The sequence below is a fragment of the Verticillium nonalfalfae genome, assembly GCF_003724135.2.
Source record: "Verticillium nonalfalfae strain VnAa140/NRRL 66861 chromosome Unknown scaffold_166, whole genome shotgun sequence".
Lineage (NCBI taxonomy): Eukaryota > Fungi > Ascomycota > Sordariomycetes > Glomerellales > Plectosphaerellaceae > Verticillium > Verticillium nonalfalfae.
This window is the reverse complement of record NW_021167391.1, coordinates 26,416-36,940: the sequence shown is the minus strand read 5'-3', so window position 1 is coordinate 36,940 and position 10,525 is coordinate 26,416. Positions and strand designations below refer to the sequence as shown.

Here is a 10,525-nt window from a genome sequence, read left to right as displayed (position 1 = left end):
CACTTTACTCTAGTGCCATGTATCCGTACATCGCAAAAAAACAAAAACACATCCGTTCCTATTCGAGGCCGTTTTGTGTTCCGTGAGCACGTTGCTCATCCCAACTCCATACGCCTGCCGCACCCGACTACGCCGTGAGCCCCTCTCGGGCCCGCTACCCAATCCTCTCTGTCAGGCGGAGCACCATTGACTCGCCGTGCGTAATCGTCTACTTGCAGCGCTTCTCCACGATGTTGACACCGTTCTCCTCGTACTCCTTCCTCGAGATCCACATCTGGTGGAAGGTGCCCAGGCTCGCCAGGATGCTGCCTCCGATCCAGGCGCCAAAGCGACGCTCCGTGGTCAGTCCAGCGGCGTGAATCTTGATCTTGGAGCCGGGGAACATGGCCATGAGCTCGTTGTTCAGGCGGTCGTTGAATCCGTTGAGAAGACTAGTGCTGCCGGTCACGACAATATTGCCGAGCAGGTTGGGGCGCAGGTCAACATCCACGGCGTTGAGAGCACTGCGGATGAGTTCGGGAATGGTCTGCGACTTGTTGACTGTGGGCAGATCCTCTGTCGGGAAGGCCGCTGCTTCGTCCCACATGCCCTCGGAGACGCGGTACCGCTGCTCGCGCCACATCTGGTTGCCGCCGTTGGGGAACTCGTAGATCCGTCCGGGTTGCGTGCGAACATACTCCTCATTCTGAGGCGCCAGGAATTTGCCAGGGCCCCTCCAGGTCTCGACAACGGACTCCTTGAATTCGGTGATGACGCGTCCGTTCTCGTATTCGACGAAAGACTTGTCGATGCTGAAGGGGAAGGTGCGAGACTTGAATTGCGGAGGGGCGCCGGCATCGACGGGCGTCTTAGACTCGACCATGTAGGTAGGCACGACCTCGATCTTGGGTTCACTCGTACCGAAAAGGTGGCGGACCTGGTCCGAGAGCCACAGTCCTGCGACGGGAGATCGCTGGATAGAGCGCTTGAGGCACATGCCGTCGTGGATGGCGGTGACGGAAGTGTTGGCGCCACCAACATCGATGACCAGAGCGCTGGCCTTGCCGGCTGCGAAGGCCGAGAGAACAGGGGTGCGGCTCATCCAGAAGGCGGGGCAACCCCAGTTCTCCATGATGACCTCGATGGCCTTCTCCCTTGCCTTAGGTGTGTTCCATGGTGCCTCGCTCATCAGAAGTGGGTTCTCCTGCAGCGACTTCTCCTGCTCCTCCACGTCCTCCATGGCCACGTCGGCGGCCTCGCCGTTCTCTCCCTCGCCTTCCTTCGGATCATCGTTGAGGCCGTTCTTCGAGGGCGGGGTCTGCTTGAATGGTTGCAGTTGGTTGGTCAACATGTACTCCCACATCTTTGTGGCCGTGTCCCAGTCCTCCACCACGCTGTCCTTGTTCATGTAGTTGCGAACTTCGAAGTCGGGTCGCGCGATGAGGTATTCGTCACCGAAGAAATCCTTCTGGATGTCCTTGTTGGTCGTGCGGCCGTGGAAAGAGGGCAAGATGGACTTGGGAACGTCTTCGCCCGCGAAGCCGGCGCGCGTATGGCAGTAACCTGGGTCGAGCACCAGGGCGGAAACCTCGTCTAAGGTCAAGTTAGGAACATGCGCGGAGGGGCATTGAGAGGGACGGCGCGCTCACCTCCTCCATAGACGTCGGTCGGCTGCGCCGCCGACGACAAGGGTTGCTGAGACATCGTCGCAACTTGGGTGTTGAGGGGATCTGATGCGATTGTTTGACGCGAATTGAATTGAGGTCGTGGCGCGTCGGGTGGGTGATGGAAAGCGCATTGAAATGGCATGCACAGCTCGCGAACGAAGGTTGGAGAAGGAGCTATGTATGTATTTAAAAGCATCACTGGCTTAAGTGGAGTTTGTTTCTATGGTAAGTACTTTTCGTTTTAGTTACATATCTCCCCCAAGTCAAGTAGGAACTCTGTCAATGGATTATGGCCAGCATGCCAATACTTCGAGAAAGTTGCTTTTGGGTTACACGTTTTGGGACCATAACTTCAGTGTTTGTTGGATTTTCAGAGATCACGCTCTGGCATCCAGTCGAAGAGAGCGCGCGATCAACCGTACGCCCTGATCAAGCGACTCATGCACAAGCGGTAGCTACAAACCCTTCTCTCCACGACACGATAGTCATGACAATCCGAGAGCTGCATTCACAAAGACAAGTAATTTGCGCTCTCAGGATACACCGAGTTCCAGGGTTGGTGTTATCTATTGTGATGACCGAAGTTTCGTTTCGTCAACGATCGGGGCAATCTTGAAGAGCATCTACGTTGCGAGACCAAGACAACAGATCAGATTCAGGTGTTTGAAGTGTTGTACGCGTCTTTTCGTGATGCCCTTTACCATTTATTGTGTGCATGATCTCGTTCAACCCATATCCAATACTACACTATATGGAGAGCAGGTAGAAGTCTCCAACAGTGTAAGTCTCATAGGGGAAATCCTATCGGCCAGCGGTCTATGGTCTTTGCTTTGGCATCAAGCCTCTTCATCTAAAACAAACCTCTCACGACCTCGGTCGTCTTTAGAATTTCGAAGCTCATCTCGTACCCAGGCTCTCCAGGTTTGATCGCCCAGAATAGAGCGCACTCTCGCCTCCAACCACTCGGTATTGCCCCAGAACCCCCAGCTCGCCTGGAATCGGCACCAGTCCACCAGCGCACATTCCCAATGCCTGACAAAGTCATCCCATGGGTAGGACTCGTCACATTTCCCGTTCAGCAATGCTCTTCTATACCGCCTCAATAGTTCTTTCTCCCCGTCATCCATGGGGATCTGCCACTCATCTGAGCCAGTGATGAGCTTGAGAGGTACCGAACAGGTGAACAGCTTGGCCAGATCACACACCCCGAGTCCAAGGCCGACGTACTGAAAGTCAAAGAAGGCCACCTTGTTACCATCCACCGTAGTAAACAGATTCTCGGACTTGACGTCGCCATGGATGACGCTCTCGAAACCCCGTCCCATGGGCTTCAACACTTGGGCAACGGCCTCGGCGACAGTGCCTCCGAGTTCCTCATGATGATCGCAGAATGCTCCCGACCATTCCGAATCATCATCTGCCTCCAAGGAAGCATACTCTTCCAAGCGCGTGGCAAGGTAAGTGTATCCACCGTTCAGCCAGACCTTGGTTCCCCTATTCCCCTCCTCTCGCCGCCGAGCCTCCTGCAGCGGCGGGAGAACATACTCTCGCCTCTCGCCACCAACCCAAGCACTAGACTCGGCGTGAAACCTTCCAAGCCACGCTAAAGCAGCGTCTACCTGCTCGCTCGACAGGACGTCGCGCTTGCCCCCGGCAACAGGGTACTGAGGCCTCAGATCGGTCAGCACCATGGCGACGATGCCATCCAGGGCGCCCGCATCGGCTGCGCTCGAGGCGATGCACTTGGCGACGCCCACGTCATCTGACAGTTTCGGGGCGAGGTGGGTGTAGAAATGCTGCTCGACCTCGTAGCTCAAGATTTTTCTCAGATGGCCCTCGTCATGAAGCTTTGCCTTGGGTGGGCTGATGAGTTTGAGAACGAGAGGGATCTCCGTCTCCGGGGTGACAGGCGTGGAGAGCAGTGAGGAGACTGCAGCAGCTGCTTCGGGGTTATTGGCACGAGCGCGAACTGAGCATATGGTGCCGTAGCCAGCCCAGAGGGTTTGGAGGGGTCGGATGGAGGTGACGGAGAGGTTGAGGGGTGTGAGGAGGTTGCTGGCGATCTGCTGAGGGGAGGGCGCCATCTTGTCCCGAGAGCTTGGCAATGTTGCCGGGGAGTTCTGGTGACTTGGTCAAGACCGCAAACGCTTCGAGAGTGGCAGAAAGGAAGGTCGCGGCGTAAGGACCAAGTTGGGTCTGAAGCAAGTCGAGCAGGTGAAAGTGGGTCCTAGAGCCAAACTTGCGTCTCGTCAACACGGTGAAGCTGTCTAGGCTACGAGAGGATCACCATCGACGCGACCACGCCCCCTGAATAGGGAAGCCCAGGGAAGACAAGACGTCTACCTCCATGATCATGGTCAGGCATCGGAATGGCTTTTCCTTGAGCAGGCTGGTCAATCTTCTCTCGTATGCAGAGGCCGATTTCCTTGACCTGGCTTCTCCCTTAGCGTGAGTTCCTGTGCATCCTGTCGCCAGCCCTGGGTATCTCAATTGCACTAAGTACGCCGTCCTGCCTTCGATCACAGCAGTCCTCTATCACAGCAGTCCGTTCCCATCACCCACGTCTATATCCCCATAGAGCACCTCACAAACTCCTGCCAGCGGGACGTCCATAACGGCGTCGGTACCCTCGTTCCAAATCTCCTTCCAGTGCAGTCCTGGCCCTCCGTTTATCCTGCGGTCCCTCTTGTCTTTCTGTCTCCTCTTTGCACCGTGTCGTATCCTGCCCTTGCTGTCGATGACAGCCACCTGTGCCGTGTCGTCCACAATCGTCTCAACAGACGCCATCGGCAGCGTCATGACCTCGGTATTGTACGTCGCCAGCGCCACGTAAATGTACACCAGCAGCATCGTGATCCACGCCGGGATGGCGAGCGACCACCAGCGGTTCGGGTAGTAGTAGATGCCGAGGACGTGCAGGAAGGGCGACGGCAAGTACGACCACAGCAGGTAGACGAGGAAGCTCAGTGTCGAGAAGAGGTAGAGGACGAAACCATAGTATTCGTAGGTCGGCACCTTGGGCGAGGCGCGGGGCACGGGCTCAATGTCGTCGTCGGAGGGATCAGGCGTCGTTGGCCGCGAGGGGCGCAGGAGCGACGTCAGGGATGGCGACGGCGGCAAGGGCGTCGGCGGGCGTCCATAGAAGGGCGGCGCGAAGTAGTTGGTGAGCACGGGGAGAGGAGGGGATTCGTCGTCTTCGCTGCCGCTGAAGCTGCCGCTGTCGGAGCCGCTGAGGCTCGATGCCGTGAAAGAGCCATCGGAGAAGGTGTCTGGAGGAGCGCGGTCCTCATCTTCGGAGTATAGAGACATGGCGGGATGGCATGGCAGCTGCCAATGGGTGATTGCAGAGATGGGCGAAAGAGCTCTGGCTACCAGTGCCTTCTTCAGTCGCCATCAGTGAAGGTTGCCGAATGGGCCCGCCGCGAATGGGGCGCGACGAGCCCCATACAAACTAAGACACCAGAGGTAGGTCACTGCTTGGCTCGTTTTCTTTTTTTAGGTATCTAGGTATCTAGGTACCTAGGTACCTGATACACAACCCCAGAGTCCCGCTGCTTGCAACCACGACCGACACTGAGCCGTTCTGAAGTCGGGCAGGTACTACAATCAACGACTTCCTAGGAAGTCGGACACAGCCCACCAACCCCAGTTGCTTGTAACAATCCATGTCAGCGCGCTTATTAGCAACGAGAACTCCTATGCAGTCGGATGGCCCCAGGCACTTTCAGTTGCACCACCAGGTCCCCACCTGCGGTACACTTACCAAAGGCTTCCAATCTACACCTAACCCATACTTGTTCCAGTCAAAAGAGGTTCGAATACATAAGAAGAGGTCGCGCTGTGTGCACTGGCCGCGCGTCAAGCTTTAGCTTGACAAAACGATCAAAGATACGATGGTCCTGGCTCCAGCTGCCTGCCTGTAACTTGCCCCTTTTCTACGGCTCCGCAGGTTTATACGTCTCTTGAGCCACGCATCAACAGGTCGGCTATCACATACGTGCAGAGGAGTACATTTGTCTATGCGGTTGGTGACTCAACATGATCTTCTATAGATAGAAGAGAGGGCGCAGGATCCGTCGGTCGCAAAAGCGGCCGACGAGGGCGCGTAGCGACAGACGCGCCCATCTTGTTTCATCCACCTCTCACTCAGCTGAGATCGCTCGAGAAAGCGGGATTCGCTGAAAGCGGGATTCGCTGTGTTGAGCTTGGCAGCAACATGTTGGCTGCTTATGCGGCCAAGAAGGCGCATCATGCTCGCCGCGCGCGCTCTCTCACCTCTCTATAAGATCAGGCTGCGTCGCCATGTCGAGACACAGATGGACGCTTCTATATGCTCTATCCTCCCTTCTCTGACCTCTCCACGGTAAAATGCCCGCCAACGATATCCGTCTGCTCGCTCTCGACGGGGGTGGCGTCCGTGGCCTCTCCTCCCTCATGGTCTTGCGCAGCCTCATGGCCACTATTGACCCTGACCACCCGCCTAGACCCTGCGACTATTTTGACATGATCGGCGGCACCAGCACCGGGGGGCTGATCGCCATCATGTTAGGGCGCCTGCGCATGTCCGTCGACGAGTGCATCGCCGCCTACACCGCCCTATCCGACGAGGTCTTCGAGAAGAAGAATCACAGGATCAGACTAAACGGTCAGCTTCAAGGCAGATTCGATAGCGTGGCTCTCGAGCGGGCTGTCAAGAAGATCCTCGCGCGCACAAACCATCATGAGAATGTCCTGTTGAAAGATACTTCCGACTCGTGTCGAGTGTACGCCTCCCATTCTTCCACGTTCTACCCCATATCATCTACCTGCTAACCCTATAGATTCGTCTGCGCGACGAGCAAGGAGACGGCCGACACGGTATGTCTGACGAGCTATCGCTCCCCCAGATCGACACACCTGCTCGACTGCACTACAGTCTGGGAGGCCTGCCGCGCCACCTCGGCCGCGACCACCTTTTTCGATCCCGTCGCCATCGGCCCCTTTGGCGAGCAATTCGTCGACGGCGCCTTCGGCGCGAATAACCCCGTCGCCGCCCTCTGGAACCAGGCTAGGGACGTATGGGGCGACCGCCTGCGGGGCAACCTGCGGTGTCTAGTGTCGATCGGCACGGGCTTGCCCGCCCTTCGGCCGGTGCGTGATGACGCGCTAGGAATCTGGGCGACACTCAAAGTACTCGCCACGGAAACAGAAAAGACGGCGGAGCGATTTCGTCGCGATAAAGCCTACCTCGACGATGAAGGCCGCTACTTCCGCTTCAACGTCGTCCGCGGCCTCGAGGACATCGGCCTGGAGGAGTCGAAGAAAAAGGCCGAGATTGCGGCGGCGACGGGACGCTATGTCGCGTCGCAGGACGTGTTGAAGCACATGCGGGCATGTGCCAGGAGTATTTCGAGGAGACAATTCTAGTTTTTCTTGTATCTTACTTAGTTGTATACTGTAATATACGCTCGCTGGCCGTCTTGCTTGGTTTTTATACTTTGGCTTTGATAAGACGCTTATGAGCTTACACGGCGTGCCTGTGCCGGCCAAGTTCGTCGATAGGCCGTCCGACATTACCCGTCTAGAGAAACGCGTACCGCAGTCGCAGTCGCAACGAAAAGGAGGAGGGTCTTAGTGCTACATGGGCTCTGCGGCGTCGGCAAGACGCAGCTGGCCATTCACTTCATACGAACTCACCAGGCCGCTTTCGGCTCGGTCTGTCGGCTCGACAGCTGTTCAGAGGATCGGCCAAGGTGGAGTCTCGTTAGTTGTATGGGGAAGATTCCCGAGCAACGAAGCCGAGGAACGCAGCACAGAGGACTTGAAGTTGGCCACGAGTAGCCAGACGACCGCGACTGGCTTCTCATTATCGAGAACGTCGGTCTCGACCAAGAACAGTACGGGGTGGCGAGTGCGTACGATATAAACCAATGTATACCATGTGACCACGGACTGTAGGCCGACATGTCTCAAAGTCTTGCGGCGCAGATGTCCCGCTCCAATATATGAGTAAAAGAGCTTCTTCTAGGGTCCAGGTAGCATCTCGAGCTGAGGGGATCTAGTTACACTTCACCTTAACGGCACAACCAAAGGGGGACGAACCGCAGGTACAATGAAGCCCCAGTGATTGAGGGCACCGGGGGCTGTCTGTATCAAAAGTCAGCGTGTTGCTTTGATACAAGTTAAAGAGAATGCAGCGACAGGAAACAGTCTACCATCTAGCCTGAGATATCATTTCTGGACTGATTCGCCACTGGAGGGACAACAACACGTGCTGCCATCATGGTTGATGATGCTGCTTGCTCTATGAGCCCCATTTACTCGAACCGTCGACTCGATGATCGAACTTACTGCCAGGTGAGTGTTAGGTCGTCGGAGTCGTGTACTTACGGAGACACCTGGCTACTCGGAACACCGCGAAATAGGCACCACAGCCAAATCGGCACACCCAATGACCCCATCATCCCTCAATGCGGTACTCCTGGCACTGGATACTTCACTCAGCCGTGCTCGTATTTTGACGCGGCAATGTACACTTGGAATGGTGAAATGAGATCGTAGTCGTGCAGGTCATTAGTGCCATGCCACCTTACCCCTGCTGCCTCCTGCCCGTGGAGGAGCTCACGTCCTTCGTCTGTGAAGTCGAAATACAGGCAATAAAGCACACAGATAAGCTTAACTCTTAGCGGCACCCAGTCCAAATAAACTCGTCGACACATCGGACAGCATCCGCTTTGGGCGGAAGCTTCTGTGGCCGCGAGGGCATTCTTCTTGGCTTTGCCGCGTGGTCGTCTGATCACCATGCAGCCCACACGCTTGAGACACCCATCCATTGGGTACCACGCTCTGCTGTCCCCGCCATCTCCAGCCCCATCCTGTCATTAAGGTAGCGGGCTGTTTGGAAACGGCGATCATGAGACCATGTTCCTGTGCACGACAAGGAAGACGAAAGCTTCTTGCAGGATGACAAGGGACGACGACTGCGTTCCGACGAGAACCCATCACCCTGGGCAAGGTAACCGTGACGGTTCGGCGAGGCCCCGAGCCGAACCTGCTACGGCTGGGCATCCAAGCCAGGCCCGTGCGATGTGTTGTTGATCATTGAGTGATACCTTGAGGTGGGAGTAGAAAACGGTTGGCATCCCTTCTTTGCTCGCTGCTTGTGAATCTCCTCTTGTTGTTCTACAGGTCTGGTCATCACTCATTACTTCACTTCTCTTACTTATTTTTGCATCTCCCACGTTGACGTGGTTTGCCTCGTTCGTTACTATCACTCTTGCCAACTACAAGCGTCAACATTGGACTTCCTTTTCATTCATTAGCAACAAAAAACCAAGTCAAGACATAGATTCAAAATGAGGTCCTCAAGCGTCATCTCTGTTTTCATCGGACTCGCGGCGGCGAAGCCCGTGCCAGTCAGCCACCCGGTCGTCGAAGCCGTGGCACCGCACGTCGCGGCCAACGGCCCCTTCACCTTCACCTCGACGTACAACCTCATCGCGACACCGGACCGGGTCATCAACGCCGACAACGAGGTCGCCCCAGGCGAGGCGGGCTCCATGGGTTACTATAACTACGGCATCAACAGCGAGCTGGACATCATCTGCTACGTATGTTTGCTCACCTCACCCTTTTCTCTGGCGCCCCTGCTCCAATAGTCTCTCCCACCCGCAGCCAAGCTAACCCGTGTTCTTCCCCTCAACACAGAACATCACCCTCACAGGCGTGACGGGCCCCTACGACTCCCCCGCCGTGACAGCAACGCACATTCACGAGGCAGCCGAGGGCGCGAGCGGCCCCCCGCGCATCGCCTTCCCGAACCCGGAACCCGCCGACTCGGGCCCCGAGGTTGTCAAGCGCTCCTCAGGCTGCATCCAGGGCCCTTTTACGACGGGCATCGAGAACGAGGGCGTCGACACGGGCACGGGCTTCACCCTCGCCCAGATCGAGGCCAACCCGGAAGCCTTCTTCACCGATTCCCATACCGTCGTCTCCGTGCCCGGCGTTGTGCGCGCCCAGCTGCAGGCGAACGCCCAGCCTGCCGCCGGTGCCGGTGCCGCCGCGGGCGGTTGCTCGCGTCAAGTCGTTTCCGCGGGCCCGCCATTCGTATTTGTGTGTGTGGAGTAGAAAGATGAAGAAGATGAAGCACCAGCCTTGGGGGCTTCGCATCGGCAGGGTGGGAGGGGGCGAAAGTTGAACGAGGTTTCATGATGTTAGATTATCCTGCCGCGGCGATAGATGCCACTGCATGGGCCGGGTGTCTTGTCTTGCTGATAGAACTATTGCGGTTCGGCTGTGCTGGCTGCTTTAATTGATAATGACCGTGGTTTGAGCTAGCAATCTGTCTCGCGATATACTTCCTGAAGCATTTGCCTCGTGATGGTTTTCTATGTGAATATTGGTACCATGATGCATGCTGCCTGCATTGAGATTGGTCCAGTACCTCCGTATCGCTGAACTGAAAAGCTGAACACAGGGTCTTAGGTTTGGAAGTTATTTCATGGTAGGGGACTCACCGAACAATCAAATAAAAAGAGTCCATCAAAAGCTCACCCGGCCGATCAGATCTGGACAAATACACCGAAAAACCTCCAACATCACCTGATGACCACTGCATCCACAGAGGGTTGTTGGAGATCTCAGAACAAGGTAAGAGGGATTGAGGTATTCATGGATTAGAGCAGCAATGCTCGAACTACTATTCCGTCTAGTGGTATCATCTTGCGGAAATAACGAGAAGGACTGAAAAAGACAACGACAGATACCAAGCTCAAAAACAAATTTGCGGGGACCCAATATAAGGGACGGTATCGAACAAAAACTCGTCTGCCCAGTGCTAGGACACGCGTACAATCAAAGGGAAAGGATTAATCGGGGGTTGTCAAAGTTAAGTCAAAGTT

General features: G+C 56.0%; 4 protein-coding genes across 4 annotated transcripts; 2 read left to right on the top strand and 2 right to left on the bottom strand.

The window, feature by feature from the left end:
* Window positions 1–208: 208 nt before the first annotated feature.
* On the bottom strand, window positions 209–1,683 carry ARP4 (NuA4 histone acetyltransferase subunit; the record flags this gene model as incomplete). Its single annotated transcript, XM_028636834.1, has 2 exons — window positions 209–1,572; window positions 1,629–1,683. 2 exons carry the CDS (start codon window positions 1,681–1,683, stop codon window positions 209–211), a joined length of 1,419 nt encoding a protein of 472 aa, XP_028491093.1.
* A 710-nt stretch (window positions 1,684–2,393) lies between these two features.
* Window positions 2,394–4,955, bottom strand: D7B24_002631 (uncharacterized protein; the record flags this gene model as incomplete). Its single annotated transcript, XM_028636833.1, has 3 exons — window positions 2,394–2,447; window positions 2,555–3,766; window positions 4,209–4,955. The coding sequence occupies 3 exons, from the start codon at window positions 4,953–4,955 to the stop codon at window positions 2,394–2,396; spliced, it is 2,013 nt and encodes a 670-aa protein (XP_028491092.1).
* Window positions 4,956–6,014: 1,059 nt separating this feature from the next.
* On the top strand, window positions 6,015–7,052 carry D7B24_002630 (uncharacterized protein; the record flags this gene model as incomplete). Its single annotated transcript, XM_028636832.1, has 2 exons — window positions 6,015–6,409; window positions 6,467–7,052. 2 exons carry the CDS (start codon window positions 6,015–6,017, stop codon window positions 7,050–7,052), a joined length of 981 nt encoding a protein of 326 aa, XP_028491091.1.
* A 1,928-nt stretch (window positions 7,053–8,980) lies between these two features.
* Window positions 8,981–9,752, top strand: D7B24_002629 (uncharacterized protein; the record flags this gene model as incomplete). The annotated part of the gene is made up of 2 exons (XM_028636831.1): window positions 8,981–9,235; window positions 9,333–9,752. 2 exons carry the CDS (start codon window positions 8,981–8,983, stop codon window positions 9,750–9,752), a joined length of 675 nt encoding a protein of 224 aa, XP_028491090.1.
* Window positions 9,753–10,525: the final 773 nt, after the last annotated feature.